Source organism: Dendrobates tinctorius, unplaced genomic scaffold (genome assembly GCF_039654945.1).
Source record: "Dendrobates tinctorius isolate UK_male_01 unplaced genomic scaffold, ASM3965494v1 ptg000051l, whole genome shotgun sequence".
Classification (NCBI taxonomy): domain Eukaryota; kingdom Metazoa; phylum Chordata; class Amphibia; order Anura; family Dendrobatidae; genus Dendrobates; species Dendrobates tinctorius.
In genome coordinates, this window is record NW_027361719.1 from 9,066,652 (window position 1) to 9,090,915 (window position 24,264).

Genomic DNA, 24,264 nt, shown 5'->3' on the forward strand with positions numbered 1-24,264 from the left:
TACTATAAAGGAAATGTTTATTGCAGGCATAGAAGGCGGGAATGAAATTGCACGACTCATGGAGATGCATTGGCCTCTGAAGACTGGGTTTCCTCCCCACATTCAAAGCGCACAAAATCCAACACCTCTACTCCATGTGGCTGGAGATACTGTCCTACAGTCAGGCTGGGCTCCAGCAGGAAAGGCTGAGCCAACATTCGGGTTTCTGCATCTCCGGCAGATTCATCGTCTACAGATCCCACTGATAAGGGATTCATGCCTACTACATGCTGGCCAAGTCTACGACCAAGTTCAGTAATGTTGCTTGTAGAACTTGCATCAGTCTTTCTACATACAACTAATGACCCATATTTGCCAAAGGACATGTTTTTCAAAGATGGTAGGTCAGCCTGTAAAGCGCCGTGCATGTACCAGCCAATAAACATGTCAGGAGACACCATGGCCCACGCAGCCCTTCTCAGTAGCATGTTTTCCCCAAGTTTACCTTTAAAAAAAGAAGAAAAAACACAAATAAGTGAGATGAGGTCAAATGTTCAATTAAAATAAAATGCATCAGTTATTAAAAGGAAATCTGTCAGCAGATTTTGACATGTAATCCAAGAGCAGCATAGCACATGAGACCTGGTGAGGCAGTGGTAATCTCCTGTTGATAAACTGATTGAAACTACAACACAGCCTTGTAAGTGTCACATTGCCAGAATCAATCTCACTTTTCCTATATTATACTCCTCTCAGATTAATTACCTAAAACTTGCCTGAAAGAGTGCTAAAAAAAAAAAAAAAAACGTCAAAAAAAATAATATACATATGCAAAGCAAGACTTTAAAAATCGTTAAGTGGCTAAAAGAAGTGGCCGGTCTACTCTGTTGGCTCCTCCTGGAAGCCGCCATTGTCTATATATACGTATAAAACTGAATGTATGTATGTATGTATGTATGTATGTATGTATGTATGTATGTATGTATCACCAACCAATCACGAAGCATCTTTCATTTCACCAGAGCTGTTCAAAAGAAGCTGAGCTGTGATTGGTTGCTATAATCAACAGTTTTCCTTGCAACCAATCACTAAGCATCTCTCATTTCACCCGAGCTGGTTAAAAAAAGCTGAGCTGTGATTGGTTGCTATGAGCAAGCTTTCCCACTTGACAACACCTCAGCAGACACTGACATGGTGGGAGAAATCTAGCATCAATGGGAACATAAGCTTACAGCTAATGTCTGCCCCCCCCCCCAGAAAGGAGCAAAGAGCACATAACAGAAATGAATCCCCCCTCCCGTGCCCATATACACATCACACATCCTCCATCCTATAGGCACATCTTCCCCCTTAAAGGGATCCCCGATATGGAAGTTAGGACCGTTCCACTCAGGTCTGTGGTTCTGACCCCAGGGTCTCTTAAAGGGATCATTGGTATGGAAGTTAGGACAAATCCACTCTGCGCTTTGGTACTAACCCCAGGCCTCCCTTAAGGGGATCTCCGGTATGGAAGTTAGGGTAAATCCCTCAGCTCTCTGATTCTCACCCCAGGCTTCTATTAAAGGGATCATTAGTATGGAAGTCAGGGCAAATCCACTCAGCGCTCTGATGCCATCCCTCTCTTAAAGGGATCCCCAGTATGGAAGTTAGGACCGTTCCACTCAGCACTCTGGTTCTGACCCCAGGCTGACGGGATGATGTGGGATATTAGGGGTAGTAGTCCGGTGGCTCTGGCTGACGGGATGATGTGGGATATTAGGGGTAGTAGTCCGGTGGCTCTGGCTGACGGGATGATGTGGGATATTAGGGGTAGTAGTCCGGTGGCTCTGGCTGACGGGATGATGTGGGATATTAGGGGTAGTAGTCCGGTGGCTCTGGCTGACGGGATGATGTGGGATATTAGGGGTAGTAGTCCGGTGGCTCTGGCTGACGGGATGATGTGGGATATTAGGGGTAGTAGTCCGGTGGCTCTGGCTGACGGGATGATGTGGGATATTAGGGGTAGTAGCCCGGCGGCTGTGACATGATGATGTGGGATATTAGGGGTAGTAGTCCGGTGGCTCTGGCTGACAGGATGATGTGGGATATTATAGTGAATATGGCTATGAGGAGTGGGCGGGGCTCTACACTCAGCTTTATATATATATATATATATATATATATATATATATTCATTATAATTTGTTAGAACTAACCGTAGTTAGTTACTATGCCCGGGCAGCGCCGGGCTCTTCAGCTAGTCATATATAACAGTTAAAAAATATTCAGTTGGGAAAAACATCACAATAAACATCAAAGACGACACATTGGGAAAAACAGTCAGCAGTTTCCTGAAGCTTTAACCCCTTAACAACCAGACCTATTTTTGGTTTTGCATTTTCATTTTTGCACCCCTTATTCTCAGAGCTATAACTTTTTTATTTTTCCGTCGATATGGCCATGTGAGGGCTTGTTTTTTGCGTGACGAGTTGTTCTTTTGAATGACACCATTGGTTTTACCATGTTGTGTACTTGAAAAATGGGAAAAAATTCCAAGTGCAGTGAAACTGCAAAAATTTCAGTCCCACACTTGTTTTTTTTTTTTTTTTCCACTATGTTCAAACTGCTAAAACTAACCTGATATTATGATTCTCCAGGTCATTATGAGTTCATAGACACCAAACATGTCTAGGTTCTTTTTAATACAAGTGGTGAAAAAAAAATTCAAAAGTTTGTTTAAAGAAAAAAAAAATTGTGTCATTTTCTGAGACCGTAGCGTCTCCATTTTTCATGGTCTCGGCTTGGGTGAGTGAGGACCTATTTTTGCGTCCCGAGCTAACGTTTTTAATGATACCATTTTGGTGCAGATACGATCTTTCGATCGCCCATTTCTGCATTTTAATGCAATGTTACGGCGACAAAAAAAAAACGTAATTCTGGCGGTTTTAATTCTTTTCTCATTACGGCGTTTAGCGATCGGGTTTTTTTTTAAATATTGATAGATTGGGCAATTCTGAACGCAGCGATACCAAATATGTGTATGTGTGATTTTTTTTTACTATTTTATTTTGAATGGGGTGAAAGGGGGGTGATTTGAACTTTTAAATTTTTTTATATTAAAAACTTTTTTTTTGTTTTTTAAACATGCTTCAATAGTCTCCATGGGAGAGTAGAAACTGCCATAACCCGATTGGCTCTGCTACCTACAGGCGATAATCAGATCACTTGTATGTAGCAAAATTGCTGACTTGCTATGAGGGCCAACCACCAGGCAGCGTTCATCGCAATTCGGCACTGACAATGATAGAGGTCTGCAGGAGACCTCTGGTTGTCATGCCGACTCGCGATCACGTGACGAGGGTCACCGATGGGTGAAGTTCCAGTAAATTGCTGGAATCGCATGTTAAATGCCTTATCGGGTTAATAGCCGCGGGTGGATCGTGATTCCACCCTCAGCTGTTCCAAGCACATGTCAGCTGTTCAGATTAAATTATCAAACACACAATTCTTTAGTCTACATCCAGCTTAAAGGGCTTGTTCACATGCTGCGTTTTTGCAGTCGGGAAAAAAATAGAATTAGACTTAGACTTCTAGGAACCATCCATAACAGCACCACAGTTAGCTACTCCCCGCCCTAATAGGGACAGGAAACACAGAGTTCTAATAGCCCACCTCACTTCCTCTCGCCAATGTTTTTCCAAAGGACCACACCAGCAAGAATGCTTAAATATTTATTTACACCAAGAAATGATACAAACAAAAATAGTAGGGTGGGAATTACCAGTGCTGTCGTGGAAGGCTCTTAGAAACTGAATTACCATTAAGTCTTAGGCTATGTGCACATGCTGCGGATTCTGCAGACATGGTACAGTACCATGTTACCCTATGGGTTTTAAAAAGCGCTGTGCTCACGCTGCGTTTTTTTCCGCGGTTTATAAACCGCAGCATGTTAATTGTTTCTGAGGATTCCGCTGCGGTTTCACACCTTTAACATGGTAGAGGTGTGAAACCGCAGGCCAAACCGCAGGTCATTTTATCTGCGGTTCCGCGCAGAAAAACCCGCAGGTGAATCCGCAGCGTGTACACATAATTGTGCATTCAGTGCATATATGGGTGTGACCGCCCTCTTTCTGAGCTGGGAAAGCCATCCAGTCTGGCCTAAGCTGTTACTAGTGGTTCAGCCGCTCGACCCTTATTCACATTCACGCCACTTGGCAAGTGAAAAGGTTTTAAATACTAGAGTAGGGACTGTCCCACAAGGGTTGCCGTGACGTGGCGGGATGGCTTGTACATTATTTTGATCAAAATTAGGTTTACTAAATACCCTTATTATTATTATTACCTTTATACATTATTTGCAGTATATTTTTTACTTTTTAGTTCAGGATATTTGTGTTTTTTGCTTTTTTTTAGCGTGTACACATAGCCTAATTCTATTTTCTCAAGTTACCCTTCACGACAGCACCACAGGAGGAATGCCTCCCACCTCTCATGTAACTCCCTCGACATCCTGCAATCTGGCTTCCGCCCCACCACTCCACTGAAACTGCCCTGACCAAAATTACTAATGACTTACAGCCAAAGCTAACAGACAGTTCTCCATCCTCCTCCTTCTTGACCTGTCCTTTGCCTTTGACACAGTTGACCACTGCCTACTGCTACAGATTCTTTCTTCCCTTGGCATCAAAGACCTTGCCCTGTCCTGGATTTCCTCATACCTTTCTGACTGCACATTCAGCGTTTCCCACTCCCACACTACCTCCTCATCCCGCCCCCTCTCTGTTGGAGTCCCCCAAGGCTCTGTCCTGGGGCCCCTACTTTTTTTCCATCTATAATCTTGGCCTAGGACAACTCAAAGTCCCATGGCTTCCAGTACCAACTGTATGCAGATGACACTCAGATCTACCTCTCTGGCCCAGATGTCACCTCTCTGCTGTCCAGAATCCCGGAGTGTTTATCAGCCATATCCTCCTTTTTAACCTCTCACTTCCTAAAACTCAACGTAGACAAAACTGAACTCATTATCTTTCCTCCATCTCAGTATCTTCCCTACCCGATCTATCTATTATGGTAAACGGCATCACGCTCTCTCCCGCACCTGAAATCCGCTGCCTCGGAGTAACTCTCGACTCTGCCCTGTCCTTCAAACCACACGTCCAATCTCTTGCTACCTCCTGTCGCCTCCAACTCAAAAATATTTCCAGAATCCGTCCCTTCCTCAGTCCTCAATCTACTAAAACTCTTGTACATGCCCTCATCATCTCCCGCCTTGACTACTGCAACACTCTCCTCTGTGGCCTCCCTGCTAACTCTCTTGCACCACTCCAGTCTGTCCTCAATTCTGCCGCCCAACGTCCGATTATCCACCACCCTCGGATCCTTCAAACGGAACCTGAAAACCCATCTTTTCAGGAAAGCTTACAGCCTGCAATGACCATTCTGCCGCCTCACCACCGCCTGAGCTGCCGCCTCATCACCACCAGAGGTGCTGCACCCCCGACCTTCTGTCTCTTCCCCACTATCCCATAGAATGTAAGTCCGCAAGGACAGGGCCCCCTCCACTCTGTACCAGTCTGTCATTGTAAATTTGTTTACTGTTAACAATATCTATAACTTTGTATGTAACCCCTTGTTATGTACAGCACCATGGAATTAATGGCGCTATATAAATAAATAATAATAATGCCAAAGAATATGTTTAGGGGTACAATGGCCTGTAGAACAATTCTCCCAAAGACCAAATCTGTGTTAGACATTAGAACTATGTTTATAATGTTTAGAGACAGTATGGACCGAGGATCAGGTAGCAGCTCTGCCGATATGCCCAATGGAAGCGCCTACCCTTTCAGCCCATGAGACCCATACGGCTCTGGTGGAGTGCGCTGGAACTTTTCTGGAAGTACCAAGTTCTGGTTCTTGTAAGCTTCGCAAATTGCCTTGGTAATCAAATTTGCGATTGTGCTTTTTGAAGGCTTTTTGCCCTTATGTCCGTAGTGTTCAATGCAGATATTCTGATCCTTCATCCATGATTTTGATAGCTGGAGATAGTGAATGATAGTGCTATGTACATCCAGTGAATGGAATTCAATTTTTCTACTGTTAGATAGATTTCGGCAAAAAGAAGGTAGAATGATTGCTTGAGACATATGTAACTCTGAGGCTACTTTAGGTTGGAAAGATGGGTCCAAGCGGTAAATGATCCTACCCTCTAGAGTTCTTAAATGGCTTGACAGGTCTAGAGGGCATGCAGTTCACGGATTCTTCTTGTTGTTATGATTGCCAACAGAGAAGCTGCTTTCCAAGACAGTTTGTCTAAGTATATAGTGTATATAGGCTCAAAAGCTGGAAGCATTAGATCTTTGAGGACCCATTCAGATCCCAGGCCAGGAACAAATTGGAAACTCTTAGTTGTAATCTGTATAAACCTTCTGATCCAATGATGATCTATCAGGCTTTGATTAATATAAGAACTAAGGGCTTTTACAGAGCTAGCCTTTAAATCTTTTTCCAGGACACTGCAGTAATTTAGGCCACACCTGGATGTAGAGGATCCCAAGGGGTAGAGCCACATCAGGATATGAAAGTTTTCCATATTTTGTTATAGATGTAAGTTCGTTATGGGCTTTCTTCTTTTCTGACGCATATCTATGACTTTGCCAGACAGATTCCGAACTTTTAGGATGACGGACTCAGAAACCAGGCTTGAGTATCTGGATGATAAATCGGCCCTTGGTGAAGAATGTTGCTGACTGATGGGAGAATCAGGGGACTTTCTACTTTCAGGCTGTTCAATGTTATGAACCAGCTTCTCTTTGGCCAGAGAGGTGCCACTAGGATTCTCTTGATCTTGTTTGTTCTGATTTTCTGTAATGTTCTTGTCAGAACCCAGATTGGTGGGAAAGCATATGCTAGTTTGAAATACCAGTGGGGTGTGAAAGCATATACCGCTAAACAAGCGTTGTTCGGATTTAGAGAGAGGAAATATTCAACCTTTGTATTTTGATGAGTTGCAAACAGGTCTACCTCTGGGGAACCCTATTTTTTAAATATTTCCATATTTATGCTTTGTTCTCCTGCGTGTACAATTTCTCTGCTTAGAAAGCCTGCCTGGACATTGGTGTAATTCTTTAGATGGAGCAATGATAGGGAGAGGACATATCACTCTGCCCAAGCAAAAATTCTGGCTGAGAGTTTATAGTTGTATAGGCTTTCATATTTCATGCTCACCTGGTGACATAGGTTAGCTACAGTGGTTATGTTGTCTGAATATATTTTTACGTGAGTTCCCTGTACCAAGGTCACTACAGGATTGAGGGCTTCTTCCACTGCTTTCAATTTTCTGAAATTGGAAGAAAGTTGCTTTGAGTTCATATTCCCTGAAACAAGGCCTGGGAGACTGTGGCACCCCACCCTCTTTTGCTGGCATCTGTTGTGTCGATAGAGGATTCTGATTCCAGGATACTCCTCTGTTTAAATGATATCAATTGAGCCACCAGATGAGTAAAGCCTTTAACTTGGCCAGGTAAACAGATTGTTCTATTTAGTGATCCGGAGGATACGTTCCAGGAGGATAGGATGTAGGCCTGTATGATTCTTGTATAGGCCTGAGCCCAAGCTACCACACGGATACACGAGGTCATAGAACCCAGAACGGACATCGCAAATGTCAAAGATACTTTGGATTCTAACTGGATTTGTTTGTCTCTTGGTAACCGAGATATTTGATCTTGAGAATCCAACAGAATCTCCAATTTCTTCCTGTTGGAAAGGACTAGGTCTGATTTTTGATAGTTTACCAGTTACCCTGGAGATCTCAAGGGTTCTCCATATGTGTTCTGCGAGTATTAGAACTGATGAGGCTACCACCAGAAAGCCATCGAAGTATTGGATGATGCAGATGTTTCAGCTTGTGATGGACGCCACTACTAACACCAACCACACTATTGGTCACACCTTAGAAAAGGGATCCCTGCCACTGCAGGGCCCTGTGATTTATTCCTTTTGTCCCACTTATCTATTTGCAACTTCCCTGTAAACGTGTAGGGAGATCTAATTCATACATCATTGGTGGGTGACCCATAGCAGTATACACTTGGGGACTGTCCTTGTGAGGACAGGAGCAATGCAGGGGCACGACAGGGAATGAAAGGAAACCTTCTTACCCCTCTACATCTGGACTTTGTCTTTCCTGTTCCTGTCCAATGCAAAGCTGCTATAGTGAACTTCTAATACAATAGTGAGACCAAACCATTTTATTACTGAGCGCTGGTATGCATGAGCACTTTATATATGTGGTATTATAGTTTTGTGTCACTTTTTCGCCTTGAGTGTTTATTTTAAGATTATCCAATAAAGGATATATTTTATTTATTTACAGGAAACTCTCCTAGCTATATTCCTACTATTCCTGAGAGTACATAATAGTGAATTCCTACGAAATACACTATAGCTGGTTTTCACGCCACTACCGCCGCCATATTCTTCATAAATACTCAAGGCGCTGATGGAATCCTGAAAGGGAGGAAGTTGAGCTGAAGTGGAATTCTTGACGTCCTTGAGTAACTGCAAACTTCAGGTATTTCCCGTAGGCCAGGTGAATGGGAATGTGATAGTAGGCCTCCTGTAGGTTGATGGTCGCCATTACGAAATCTTCTATTAGGGGAATGATAGATTTTAATGATTCCATCTTGAATTCTCTATAATTTATATGAACATTATTATGCTGTCAGGTCCATTTGGTTTTCTTACAAGGAACATGTAAGAATAATGTCCCCTTCCTTATTCTGTTTCTCGTACTGGGGAGATTACCCCTGTAGCTAGTAATTTATGGAGTCCTGATGTTAATGCGTTTCGTAACTCCGGTGATAACAGGAAAGTTACTCTCAGGCCCTGTGGATGAATGGAGGTGAATTAGATTTTTATTCAATCTTTGACAGATTCTGGAACCCATCGATTCAAAGTGATCATATGCCTTTGGGAGAAGAATCTGGAAATCTGACCCCCTACTATCTCGGTATTATGATCTCTCCTGACGTTGATTTTGGGAAAGTAAGAGGTTTTTGCCTCTACCTCCCCTTAGGGTAGCTCAAGTGCCCCGTTTTCCCTTTTCCCCTATATTGAGGTGGCTGACTTTGTGAAGGACGAAAGGGACGCTTCCTGACCGTATTGGGTTCTGGCGAAGTTTTTCTTTCAGACTTTTTTTTATAGTAACTCATTCTGTGTTGGTCAGAACATATTATCCTCTGAAGGAAATAGAGCAGAGCTTGATCTTGGTGGCTGTGTAACCACTCCACAATTTTAGCCATAGTGCAAGACTTCTCAAATTTCATAAGACTGAAGACCATGCAGCTATTCTTATCAACTCTGCAGAGGAGTCAGCCAATAATCCTGTGGCTTTCTGAAGAAGAGATAGGAATTCTAGAAGAGGTAGGGATTCTAGCAGATCTTCTCTTGAGATTCCCATGTGGAGATCCTCCAGCTGGTTCAAGGACCTTGCTATAAACATAGATACCACATTTGTATTCAGCATGTCTACTGAAGTCTCCCAGGATTTCTTTAGCAACAGAAACATTGTTTTTTTGCCACCAGGAAGTCCACTTTTGGTATTTCTGACCAACACTGGGATATTTCTTCCTTTAATAGGAATCTATTCTTTAGTTCCGTTGGAATCCCCAAGCGCTTCTATGAAAGTTCCCATTCATCTAATATTAGACTTTGGAGGTTTACGTGTATTGGGAAAACCATCATCTTAATTTATTTTAAGACCTCTAAACATCTCATCCTGGACTGTCTGAGTAGTTATCTCCTTCTCCATATCCATAGGGGTTCTCACTGCTGTGAGAAGCTCCTCCATGTTTTCCGACAAGAAATATGTTTTATTTCCCTGGGTCGAGTCTGTGCCTGTGGCTAACTCGTCTACTACCCACCACTCACCAGCAAAGTATCTTTGACCTTCTTGCGAGTCTGGATCTGACTGTTCCTCCATGTACAGTGCCTAGAAGTAGTATTCAACCCCCTGCAGATTTAGCAGGTTTACACATTCGGAATTAACTTGGCATTGTGACATTTGGACTGTAGATCAGCCTGGAAGTGTGAAATGCACTGCAGGAAAAAAGAATGTTATTTCTTTGTTTAATTTTTTTTTAAATTGTGAAAAGTTTATTCAGAGGGTCATTTATTATTCAACCCCTCAAACCACCAGAATTCTGTTTGGTTCCCCTAAAGTATTAAGAAGTATTTCAGGCACAAAGAACAATGAGCTTCACATGTTTGGATTAATTATCTCTTTTTCCAGCCTTTTCTGACTATTTAAGACCCTCCCAAACTTGTGAACAGCACTCATACATGGTCAACATGGGAAAGACAAAGGAGCATTCCAAGGCCATCAGAGACAAGATCGTGGAGGGTCACAAGGCTGGCAAGGGGTACAAAACCCTTTCCAAGGAGTTGGGCCTACCTGTCTCCACTGTTGGGAGCATCATCCGGAAGTGGAAGGCTTATGGAACTACTGTTAGCCTTCCACGGTCTGGACAGCCTTTGAAAGTTTCCTCCCGTGCCGAGGCCAGGCTTGTCCGAAGAGTCAAGGCTAACCCATGGACAACAAGGAAGGATCTCCGGGAAGATCTCATGGCAGTGGGGACATTGGTTTCAGTCAATACCATAAGTAACGTACTCCACCGCAATGGTCTCCGTTCCAGACGAGCCCGTAACGTACCTTTACTTTCAATGCGTCATGTCAAGGCTCGTCTACAGTTTGCTCATGATCACTTGGAGGACTCTGAGACAGACTGGTTCAAGGTTCTCTGGTCTGATGAGACCAAGATCGAGATCTTTGGTGCCAACCACACACGTGACGTTTGGAGACTGGATGGCACTGCATACGACACCAAGAATACCATCCCTACAGTCAAGCATGGTGGTGGCAGCATCATGCTGTGGGGCTGTTTCTCAGCCAAGGGGCCTGGCCATCTGGTCCGCATCCATGGGAAGATGGATAGCACGGCCTACCTGGAGATTTTGGCCAAGAACCTCCGCTCCTCCATCAAGGATCTTAAGATGGGTCGTCATTTCATCTTCCAACAAGACAACGACCCAAAGCACACAGCCAAGAAAACCAAGGCCTGGTTCAAGAGGCAAAAAATCAAGGTGTTGGAGTGGCCTAGTCAGTCTCCTGACCTTAACCCAATTGAAAACTTGTGGAAGGAGCTCAAGATTAAAATCCACATGAGACACCCAAAGAACCTAGATAACTTGGAGAAGATCTGCATGGAGGAGTGGGCCAAGATAACTCCAGAGACCTGTGCCGGCCTGATTAGGTCTTATAAAAGACGATTATTAGATGTAATTGCAAACAAGGGTTATTCCACAAAATATTAAACCTAGGGGTTGAATAATAATTGACCAAACTTGTATGTTTAAAATTTATTAAAATTTAACTGAGCAACATAACTTTTTGGTTTGTAAGATTTATGCATCTGTTAATAAATCCTGCTCTTGTGTGAAATTTGAAGGCTCTAACTTATTTGCATCTTATCAAACCTGCTAAATCTGCAGGGGGTTGAATACTACTTGTAGGCACTGTACATTTCTTTCTTTTTGGCCCCTGATGGGGTCAGTGAGAATGACTGGGAGAATGAGGCTAGGGATGATGACCTCCTGGCGGACCATCCCTCTTAATTTTTCCATCAAGGAGGGCTGTTCCTCGTTCACAATTTTATCCGTGCAACTTTGACACAGACTTTTTTATGGGAAGATGGCAACTTTTCAACACAGATGGCACAGTTGCGGGCTGACATCTTGTCTTTACTTTTTAAAGCAGGACACTTGTCTTCCTAAAAAAAGACGAGAGAATGGCCATCTAAGTATATTGGAAAATCCTGCTCCAAAGATAGAGACCTACCTATGCCAGGTACTTACTGGGATTGGGTTCGCACTGGGTTCTGCAGATGCAGAGCAAGACGACTGACCACTCTCCATCATTGGAAAGGTCCTACCTTATGGAGTCTTCAGTCAGGGCTCCTTATGACCAAGTGCCTGGACTCCAGCGCAGCATTCCAATGCATGATCCTTCTCCTCATGGTCTGATTGGCGCAGGAAGGGAGAACCCATTGCAAAGGATGACAGGGCTCCCATAACCCTGCAGAATCCACGTGTAAGCCTTATCCAGTGGTGTGTTCCATCATGGAACGCAACCAGAAGTGAGGCTGAAAGACTAGCGACCACGTCTGACGTCACTTCTGGTTTTCGCACGATGGATTACAGAAAGGGGAGGACAAAAGCCAGGAATTTAAGGCTCCTTTCTCATGGTTATTCTGCTTTACTCGGAGGAGCAGGAAAAATAGTAAGGACTTGTGTCACAGAAGTGACAGGAGCAGCTTCAAGCAGTCTAGCAGTACATGGCGTCTAGCAGTACAATACAGGTATGATATTTTTTAAGGGAATCTGTCACCAGGTTTTTGTCACTTAGTCTGAGGGCAGTATTATGTAGAGCCAAAGACATCAATTCCAGTGATGTACCACTTACTGGACTGCCTGGTGTAGTTTTGATAAAACCAGTTTTACAATAAGGAGATTACCACTAGAGGACTAGTAAACCTAAAGCCATGTAGTCCTCCATATTCATGAGCTCTCCATGACCCCACCCCTCATCACTGATTGGCAGCGTTCTGCCTATGTGCAGTGTACACAAAGGTGCCGATCAGTGGAGTGGGTGGGGATATACAGAGCTGAGTATTCAGAGAACTGGTAGATCTGTAACAGAGAAAACATTTTAGAAAACTGCAGCAAGCAGTAAAGTATTGTTTGATAGCTGGAATATCAGGGTCTCTGTCCATACATCATGCTGCGCTCAGTTGAGGATAGCAAAAACCTGGTGATAGATGCTCTTTCAGAATCAATAAGTCCATAAGTGTTTTTTTTTGGGGAAGAAACAAATCATTAACACATGATCAGAAGGATTATTATACATACCAATTGTTATTGCGAGAACATCTTTAAGAAATGATTCATTTGTCTTCATCTGCAAGATCTCCGCCCCAGGCAGGAATCCCTTAAATATTAAAACACAGTGTACATCTACATGAGCAGAGAGGAACAAGTATTAGGCTACAAGAAGGATTGAAGGTCATACAACCTGATCTGTGACAATTCTGCCCACTACTGGGGGAGGGGGGCAGCTGAATAAAATACAAAGGTTTGCAAAAGTATTCACCCCGACATTTTTTGTGTTTTGCTACCTCACAACCTGGAATTTCACTGTTTTTTTAGGGTTTGCATCAGTTCATAACATAGTAAAAACAAACCACTGTGTGTGGACAATCCAATTATATAAGGACAATAGGACTAGGATATGTTTAAAAAATATTTATAAATCTTTAATGAGTCCAATTTAGGCAATCATAAAATTATGTAAAAGCAAGTGCCAATAGCATACCAAACATAAATATAAAAATAAAACTATAAATCATACAATAATAACATAATCATTCATGAGGACTGTCAGATAAATACTGTATAGCAATATGATATAATATATCTCAGTATCACACACAGATATATATAAAAAGTTAAGTGCATAAAAATATGAACAATAATATATATAAACTAAAAAATATATATATCCAATTACCATCACAAAGTGATTCTACCCACAATTGGGTTAAAACCTAATATATAAATCCATGTTAATAATATGCCATAGTGGTGAACAAACACATAACACAGTGTATAACCATAAATAATACTCAAGACTGTGTGAGCCGATATAAATATTGCATACCCGTTATATGGAGACAGCCTCAAGGTAATGTCCGGCACTCCCCGACGCGCGTTTCGGAACTAGCGTCCTTCGTCCTGACGAAGGACGCTAGTTCCGAAACGCGCGTCGGGGAGTGCCGGGCATTACCTTGAGGCTGTCTCCATATAACGGGTATGCAATATTTATATCGGCTCACACAGTCTTGAGTATTATTTATGGTTATACACTGTGTTATGTGTTTGTTCACCACTATGGCATATTATTAACATGGATTTATATATTAGGTTTTAACCCAATTGTGGGTAGAATCACTTTGTGGTGGTACATGGTAATTGGATATATATATTTTTTAGTTTATATATATTATTGTTCATATTTTTATGCACTTAACTTTTTATATATATCTGTGTGTGATACTGAGATATTATATCATATTGCTATACAGTATTTATCTGACAGTCCTCATGAATGATTATGTTATTATTGTATGATTTATAGTTTTATTTTTATTTTTATATTTATGTTTGGTATGCTATTGGCACTTGCTTTTACATAATTTTATGATTGCCTAAATTGGACTCATTAAAGATTTATAAATATTTTTTAAACATATCCTAGTCCTATTGTCCTTATATAATTGGATTGTCCACACACAGTGGTTTGTTTTTACTATAGTATCGAATGGTTTCCAATCAAATCTATGACATACAAGGAGTAATTTAATATGTGTATTATTTGATCTTATTACTTTTTTCTAATTTATTTTATTATATGAAGATTGGTACAATATTTTGTTACTTTCCTGCTGTAGTGTCTACTCTGTTACTAATCAGTTCATAACATGTCCAGAACTCTGAACATTTGGATTTCTTTTTATTGTGAAGCAAACAACAAATAGGAACAAAATAACTGGAAACGTCAATGTGCATATTTATTTACCCCCCTAAAGTCATTATTTTGTAGAGCTTCCTTTTGCAGCAATTACAGCTGCAAGTTGCTTTGGATAAGTCTCTATAAGCTTTTCACATCTTGCTAATGTCCATTCCTCAAGGCAAAACTGCTCCTGCTCCTTCAAATTACCGTATTTTTCGGACTATAAGACAAAATTTTTGGGGAATATGGGGGTGCGTCTTATAGTCTGAATATACTTACAAATACTGTGGCGGCAGGAGTCGGGCGATTATGCGGTGGTCCCGGTCCGACGCTGTCGAGCGATGATCACACTCCCTTCCCAGGCTGGTGCAGCAGGTTCGGCTGTACTGCTCTGTGGTGAGGGGGGCTCCGCTGGCATTTTGTGAAAGCCCGGAGGCCCCGCACATCCATTGCTGCGATGTGGTGGCGGGGGGCGGCACATGCTTAGATTGAGATCTCGGAAACGCCGAACCTGCCTGGGATGGGATTTCCCGGAGGCCACCGCATCGCAGCAATGGATATGCGGGGCCTCCGGGACTTTCACAAGATGCCGGCGGAGCCCCGAGCACCACCTTCGAACCTGCTGCACCAGCCTGGGATGGGATTTCCTGGAGGACACCGCACCTGACGCAACAGCCTGGGATGGGAGTCATATCGCTGGACCACTGAATGTCTCCTGTCACCCTGCTCCGCAAGCGTTGCTGCCCCCCCCCCCCCCCCCCCGGAGAGCTGAATTCAGACTGTAAGACGGACCCCCATCTGACACACTCATTTTTATTCCCTATTTTCCTCCTGAAAATTTGGGGTGCGACTTATGGCCCGGTGCGTCTTATAGCCCGAAAAATACGGTAGATGGTTTCCTCTGGTGAACAGGAATCTTCAATTCTGATCACAGATTCTTAATTGGATTAAAGTTGACTAGGCCACTCCAAAACATTTAGGGTGTGTGCACACGTTGCGGATTCTGCTGCGGATCTGCAGCGGATTTGGTCCTGCGGATCCGCAGCAGGTACAGTACCATTATAACCTATGTAAATCAAAAACCGCAGTGCCCACGGTGCTGAATTTGCCGCGGTTTTAAATCCGCAACATGTCACTTCTTTGTGCGGATTCCACAGCGGTGTGGCACCTGCTCCATGACAGGTGTCAAACCGCAGGGGAAAACCGCAGGCTAACCTGCAGAAAATCCGCAGATTTAGACAAATCCGCGTGGAAAATTCCGCAGCAGAATCCACAACGTGTGCACACACCCTTACGCATTTCCCCTTAAACCACTAACTGTTGCTTTAGCAGTATGCTTTGGGTCCTTGTCTTTTGGAAGGTGAACCTCCATACCAGTCTCAAATTATCTCTGTATTTCGCACCATTCATCTTGCCCTAAACTCCGTTCATTTTCCTCGTCCCTCCTACCGAAAAACATCCCCATAGTATAATGCTGCCACCACCACCATGTTTCACTCTGGGGGTGGTGTTCTTGGGGTGAAGAGCTGTGTTGGTTTGGTGGCATTTACCTTGATGGCCAAAAGTTCAATTTTGATATACCACAGCACCTTCCTCCATACATTTGGGGAGTCTCCCATATGTCTTTTGGCAAACCCAAAAGGAGCCTTACAATTTCTGTGTGCATGTAAAGGTTTTTTTGTGCCCACTCTTCCATAGAAGCCACATCTATGGCGTGTACGGCTTATTGTGATTGTATGGGCAGATACCCCAGTCTCTGCTTGGGAGCTCTGCAGCTCCTTCAGGGTTACATTTGGTCTATATGATACCTCTCTGATTAATGCCCTCTTTGCCCAGGCTGAAAGTTTTGGTGAGCGGCACTCTCGACAGGTTTGGTGTGGTATCATGTTCTTTTCATATGATGATAATGGATTTAATGATGCTTCGGGGGAATCAGGGATTGAGCAGCATGGTGGCTCAGTGGTTAGCGCTATATATAAAGAAAAGATTATTATAGATTGGAATATTTTTTCTATAACACAACCCTGACTTGCACACACGGGGACGTCTCTGTCAGTAAGCATGTGACTTAGGAAAGTGATTGCTTGCACCAGAAATTTTTAGGGGCTTCATTGCAAAAGGGGTGAATACATATGCACATGCCAATTTTTAGTTATTTAATCCCATACATTTAATTTATGCCTATATTTTAGTGCTGATGCATCACACGCAAATCAGATTACAAAAATATTTAAACACAGGTTCTAATGTAACAAAATAGGTAAAAAGCCAAGGGGGTGAATACTTTTGTAAGTCACTGTAGAATATCAGACTCATGATGGATAGGTATACATATTAGTCCTTAGAACCCAACACCAACTAAGGGTACATTCCGCAAGGATAAATAAACACTAAATGCCACTAGAAGGAATAAACCAAATGGCACAAGGAATGTAGAGTACAAAATGTAAACAATTTTATTCATATTAGAATGGCATATAGTACCCACGTAATTATAAATGAGACCGCTGGAAACCAGATTATAATAAGTGCCCCAACTGACACATTACTCCTAAATTTAGTACCTGGACTTAACAGAAGCGGATCACATTCTTAGCAATTCAAGGGCAAGCCATGACAACTGCTACCAAATGTAGAATTAATAATACCTGTATATTATATGTCCACGCTATCACCGCGATCTACCCCGACGCGCGTTTCGCCTCTTCTTCTTCCGGGGGCACTATAAGCCATAATTACGTGGGTACTATATGCCATTGTGTAGCACCATTATTGGTTTATTTTTAATAATGTAGTGATTTATTCTGTCCATGTATCCAGCGGCTTTTTGATAATTTGAGGCATCTATATGTGATTGTATGATATATGAATTCTAATATGAATAAAATTGTTTACATTTTGTACTCTACATTCCTTGTGCCATTTGGTTTATTCCTTCTAGTGGCATTTAGTGTTTATTCATGATGGATATGTGTATGGAAGAAGGATCCAGCACTCTACCAAGTATAAGACCCAGCTCTATTGTGCCCCAATTACAGTACAAAAAATGCAGTAATGCCCGCTAGGTTTTTTATGACAGTGAAATATCTAAAATATTAAAATGATCAACACAAACAGGAAACCCACTTTAACAGTACAAATTATGATTTTCTTAAGTTAAATATTGAAGAACTATAAAGTAAAAAAAAAAAACTTCTTAACTTTTTGTACACTTTTGCCCTAATGAAACAAACCGAAAATAATATCTCACAAAAATGGAAAACAAAAATCGCTCCATGTATCACAAAGGATGTACAAGAGTTATTTTGGCAGGACAACAATTAAAAAAACGTATGGCTGTTAAAAAGCGCCACCTAAGGGGTTATTATTCCAAGTAATGGATAATCCTTTTAAATCTTTGATTTAAGGACTCACACTCTAAAATATATTGCCCAAATAAAAAACAATGTATGTTCTTATTTAGGAAACATGCCAAGCTAAAAATCACCATCAGTGGCAGAAAAAGATGAAAAGTAAAAATATCAATGGTTCATATTTCACCAGTGTCGCAAGGACAAAACTGAATACAAATACATGTCTTCATATATACAGATACATGCGGTTTTGCCTTTATTCAGTTCAGCCATATGTTTCAGCACCATTTAGGTCCAAGTAACATGTTCTTCATTGCGTCCTTTAATAACATCATCAAAGAGCAGAGATCTACGAGAGGATGGTTTTACTCCATGATATGACTGAATAATCAAGACCAAAAGTGTTTTCACCTTTGAAATTGTTCTAGAAAATTAAGTATTTCTCCCAGAAAATTTGCAATTATAAATATTGTTACACACGTGTTTATTTCCTTTGTGTGTATTGGAACAACAAAGAAAAACAGAAAACAAAAAGTAAATTGGACAAAATTTCACCCAAAACCCCAAAAATGCTCCAGACAAAAAAAATGTTGGCACCCTCAACTTAATATTTGGTCACACACCCTTTGGAATAAATAACTAAAATCAATCGCAAAACAACCCCAAAACATCTTTGAACCTCCACCATATTTTCAGCCAACAATAAAATGATGTGCTTTACCAAAAAGCTCTATCTTAGTTTCATCTGTCCACAAGATGCTTTTCCAGAAGGATTTTTGCATAGTCATGTACATTTTGGCAAACTGCAGTCTAGCTTTTCTATGTCAGCAGTGGGGTCCTCCTGGGACTCCTGCCATAACGTTTCATTTCATTCAAATTTTGATTTTTCTCTGTCATCCAAGTCCAGAGACATTAGCAACAGCGTCATGGGTTGTAAACTTCTTGATTATGTTGCACACCGTGGACAAAGGAACATTAACCTTTCTGGAGATGGACTTGTGATCTTGCGATTGTTGTTATTTTTCAACAATCTTGGATCTCCAGTCCTCAGATAGTTCTCTTCTACTCTTTTTGTTCTCCATGCTTAGTGTGGCACACACAGACACACAATGCAAAGATTGAGTCAACTTCTCCCCTTTTAATCAGGTTTGAGGTGTGATTTTCATATTGCCCACACCTGTTACTTGCCACAGGTGAGTTTGAATGGGCATCACATGCTTGAAACAAAGTTGCTTATCTGCAATTTTGGAAAGGTGCCAACAATTTTGTCAGGCCCATTTTTGGGGTTTTGTGTGAAAAGATGTCCAATTTGCATTCTTTTCTTTGTTTTTTGGCCATGAGTGTAAGTACTCTCTGTATTCCTATGTGATGAACATGTGTTACCAGCTCCATCCATCTATTTCTGACAATGTCTTACCTGACTACTCCCAGGAATTTCGGGTAAAGGTTACCTTTGAATAAGAAGCCTGATGTTGCTCCTCACTCCGGCAATGTCTCAGAGTACAAAGTGCTGCCTGCTGAACCAGCTGCTGAAACTTCACATTTCTGGCCACAAAGTCGGTCTCACAATTCACCTGGGAAAATACAGTTTCAATGTTTCTGTGAGATGTACAACTTTTACAATGGACGTATCTGCCTTGAGCACTTTCATTATCATCATTAGATCGGTATAAAACAAAACCATAACACCCAAACATCATAGACCACAGGCTGCAAAATCAGAGGCCAGCAGAAATCATCTTAGAAAATAGGATCTGTCAGTTGCAAACAAGCAGAGGACAAGCAGCAATTACTCTGACAATTGTGTCCGATTGCTTTGAAAATAGTCACATCTGCCTCAATTAAAAATGCAGCGTGTTGAGGATTACCAAACATCACAAGAATGGAAAACTTCATGATTAAAACCAATGTGCATTAGGAAACCCAACACTTAGACAGAAGGCAGAGGCGCAAATGCAGCTGCCATTTTGGATTCGGGTTTTAACCCCTTAGGCCACGTTCACACGCTCAGTATTTGATCAGTATTTTACCAAAGTATCTGTAAGTCAAAATCAGGAGTGGAACAATCAGAGCAAAAGTATAACAGAAACACGTCACCACGTCTGTATTTATCTCCCACTCCTGGTTGTGGCTTACAAATACAAAGGTAAAATACTGACCAAATACTCAAAGTGTGAATGTGGCCTTAAGAATGCAGTACAAAATTTGTGTGGTTTTTCCACTTCTTCCAAGAGCCCTAACTTTATTTTGTCACTGACCTTTTGGATCAGGATGAACTGTTGTTTTAAACTACCGTAAATACTCGTGTATAAGTCGAACAGAGTATAAGCCGAGGCACCTAATTTTGCCACAAAAAACTGGGAAAACGTATTGACTCATGTATAAGCCGGGTATGCATGGCTCCTCATCCCCATGGACCAAAAATCCCAGAAAGGGCAGAGGTTAGAAATTTATTTTTAAAGCTCAGGTTATACTGAATCTTTTCTCACAAAACTTTTACTATGCTTTGCTTGTATAGCGCCATCATATTCCTCAGCGCTTTACAGACAATATCATTGCAGTCCCCATTGGGGCTCACAATCTAAATTCTTGGACATACTGATGAACTATATATTAAATGTATCAATCTACTCAGCTCCTCCTGCGCTATACAACATGGTGCCTGTAGACCGGGCTGCATTTTCATAGTTAAAGATTCTCTAACATTTCCACTATCATATTTAATAAAGAAAATAATGATCTTCATACACAGATGCATCATGTACTTACCTCCACCATCACCGCCGTTTTGCCTTCCTGAAGGAGACCCACAAGACCCTCTGCAGTCTTTCTTCCTTGTAACTTGGTGGCTTTATTCCACCCTTCCTTTTGTGCTTGCTGATGGAGCCATGTCTCTGCCTATATAAAGAATGCACTCTCAGTATACAGAAACGAGGGAGAATACACGCTGGACCAGCCATACTCCATGGAATTTATTTATACAGGTTTTTATGTGGAAACTTGTGCTTAAAGCGTTCACTTCCAGAGTGGCCGTGAGAAGATTTCTTTTTTCATTTCTTACCTGTTTTGCATCATTGTTGAACTTTTCTAGTGCTTTCTTACAATTTATGAACGAGTATCCGGTTTTCTTTCTGAGTTTCACTAAAAGCTCCTTGTCACCTGCTAGTAACCGGCAACTGGAGTGAAATAGACCAGTCTGCTGCCAGGAAGAGAGCTGCCAAATACAAAAAACATTGAAAAAAATCAACATGGGAAAACTAACACACAAGGGGGTGGTCAGTCTGAACAGCATATACCTCCAGAACATAGCTACAGTCATGGCCAAAAGTTTGGAGGTGACACAAATTTTGGTTTTCAAAGTCTCCTTCTTTAGTGTTTTCATATCATTTAGCCGGATGTTTCTATGATTAGTGAAGTACAATTATCCGCATTTCATGGTAGTGTTCTTAAATAAAACTGTGAGTGAGCCCAATCCCTTGGATGAAAAGCAAGCCCACACATGAGTGGTCTCTGGATGCCTTAGTTTTGGCAAGACACAGGAATCATGATAGCGTTCATGTTGCCTAAGAACACTGCCATGAATAAAGAACTGGATCTCAACCTCCTTCAAGAGTAACTTCTCCCAAAGGTTCAGTAGTAATGAAGATGTTGATGAACATTACTTTTTCCAGAGTGATGTAGCGACCACTAAGCAGGGTGAAAAGTTGCAGTGCTCCTCTCTGTTCAGTGTTTTCACCCAGCCCCTGTTCGAGCTGGTACCTGATCATGGGGGTGTCGGGTGCTGGACCCCCAACAGTCTTGCACTGATGACCTATCTTAAGGACAAATGATTAAAGTATTGGAAAATAGCTTTAATGTCCAGGATATGAATATTTGCAACAAATACATGACCAATGGTGGCTGGGCAGGATGTAAGGCTGATTCACTTCCCAGTCACAGATCCACCATTATAGTGACAACCAGGCTGCTGATGTCCCCATGGTAGTATTAGCTATGGCGCCTCATCTTCAAATAGCCAACGCTATGAGCAGAGATCAGTGATTGAGAAAATAATTTATTGGCAGTGGGCATTATAGGCGGAGAGATGGAGCTGGATCCAAGCAGGCCTCTAAGGCTGGAACTACAGAGTAACATGTCATGTGACCAAGGACATTTGTGCGACTTGTCTGTGACTTGCTGTTGGGTGAGGCTGCATTCACACGTAGCGTTTTTTTCGCATTTTCGCGGCGGTTTTTAACGCGCGATTTTGCCACAAAAAAACAGCATCCCATGCAATCCTATGGGATTCCGCAATGCTGTGCTAATACTGCGGATTTTCCCGCGGCGGAATCGCATCGCGGAAAAATACGCAGTATGCTCATTATTTTGCGGAATTGCTGCAATTCCGCCCACATAAGAATGCATTGTTCTGCTTACTTTCTGCATGTGGCTGTGCCCACCATGTGAAAAGTAACCAAAACATTTGCGGATGGTACCCACGGTCCGGAGGAGAGGAGACTGTCCTCCGGGCTCTGGGTACCATATTCTTGTAAAAAATAGAATTAAAATAAAAAATAGTCATATTCTCACCTTCCGATGTCCCTCGTAGCATCACCAGGCTTCAGCGATGCTGCCGGCAGGTCCAGTTCCCAGTGATGCATTAGGCAATGACCTTTGATAATGTCGCGGTCTAATAATAGCAATATCGCTGTGTCTGATACTCACCAGCGACTCGCTCCCCCGCTGGTTATCGCTGATCGCGCGAGAACGTTCAGGACCGCTTCTCGTCAGCTTCCTGCGGCGCTTCCTGTGGAGAGATGAGCGTGGAGCCGGGCGGGAGGACGCAGGATCGCCTCGTCTGACAGGTAAGTAGCGATCCCCGACCCCTGCTATGTCGCTGGTGAGATCTGCCTGTGTGGCAGCTCACTAGCGACCACTTAGCGATGTAACAGCGATCCTGACCGCGTCATATCACTGGTCGGGATCGCTGGTACATCGCTAAGGCCTCTTTCACACATCAGGTTTTCGCCATCAGGCGCGATCCGGCGCTTTTGACAGAAACCGGATCCGGCGAAATGCAATGCCGGATCCGGTTTCCCCCCCATTGACTTGCATTTGCGCCGGATGGCCATGCGTTTCATCCAGTTTTCGCCGGATCCGGCAATGTGTCGCGATCCGGCGTCTGGAAAAAACGGCTACTGTAACGTTTTTTGTCTCCGGCGAAAAAGCCGGACACGCCGGATCCGGCGCGTCCGGCTTTTTCACACAATGAAAGCCTATGAGCACCGCAATGCGCCTGATCCGGCTTTTTTGGTCTGAGCATGCTCAGTAGCTCTGCCCACTACAACCTGTCAAAGAAGGGCTGTAGGAACATGCTATATATAGTTTTCCAGTAGCCAATCCCGTTCGGAAGGCCACAAGGGTCAATTTTAAAAACCAGATCCGGCGTAATCCGTCGAAAAACGGATAGAAAAACGGATGAACCGGATCCGGTTTTGTCTGTCAAGAACAAGACGGATCCGGCAGAAAACCGGATCCGGCAGAAAACCGGATCCGGCACATCAGGTTTTACAAAACATTTGCCGGATCCGGAATTCCGGCACGACGCCGGATTGCGCCTGACGCCGAAAACCTGATGTGTGAAAGTAGCCTTAGTGTGACAGTACCCTAAGGGGGGAATTCACACCCCGCAGGTTCTGTGACTGATAATAATCATTTCCCCCAAATAGTGTGCACTGGGGCAAGTGCAGAAACGGATAAATCTGCCCAATATCCCCAGCAGGCAGGGATTCTTTCTCTGACTGCAGGGAGCAGCAGAAATACAGGTTTGTTTAATCTTATTGCTGTAAATTTCGTGCCTGATAGGAAGATTCACATGGGAGCGATCACACTATAGAGTGGATTATTCCAATGCTCCCGAAAATGACGCTCCTCCTGCAACACGCACTAGTGCAGCCGCCATTACAGACGGAGCCTCAGTATACCAGCAGCATTACACCTCCGCACTGGCTGCGCACACACGTCTAACCTTGGAGCGCAGGAAGCCCGACAGCGCTGCCATACTTCGGCAGGATGAATGATAGGGCGCGCAGCGCGGGGAGATGACGTCACGCCAGGAGTTATCACTAGGCTATGTCCAGTCAGCTCAGCGGCCATTTTGTTGAAGACACAAGCGCCTTGAGAGCCGCGGACAGAGGCAGGAGAGCACCTTGTAAAGTGAGCAGCCGGCACCTGCTGCCCCTGGTGGTCGGATGTGGTATAAGGCTACAGACCAATATCCGTAAGCTTCGCTCTTCATGCTTGTAGAGTATGTTCACACTACCTGAAAAATGCACCCAGAGAACA

At 42.8% G+C, this 24,264-nt stretch overlaps 1 protein-coding gene across 1 annotated transcript; it reads right to left on the bottom strand.

Annotated features, from left to right (window-relative positions):
• On the bottom strand, positions 1-24,104 carry TSFM (Ts translation elongation factor, mitochondrial). Its single transcript, XM_073576758.1, has 6 exons — positions 23,948-24,104; positions 21,002-21,154; positions 20,710-20,838; positions 19,392-19,514; positions 12,928-13,006; positions 1-484 (listed from the first exon to the last, which is right to left on the bottom strand). Exons 1-6 carry the CDS (start codon positions 23,978-23,980, stop codon positions 57-59), a joined length of 945 nt encoding a protein of 314 aa, XP_073432859.1. The 5' UTR covers positions 23,981-24,104; the 3' UTR covers positions 1-56.
• Positions 24,105-24,264: the final 160 nt, after the last annotated feature.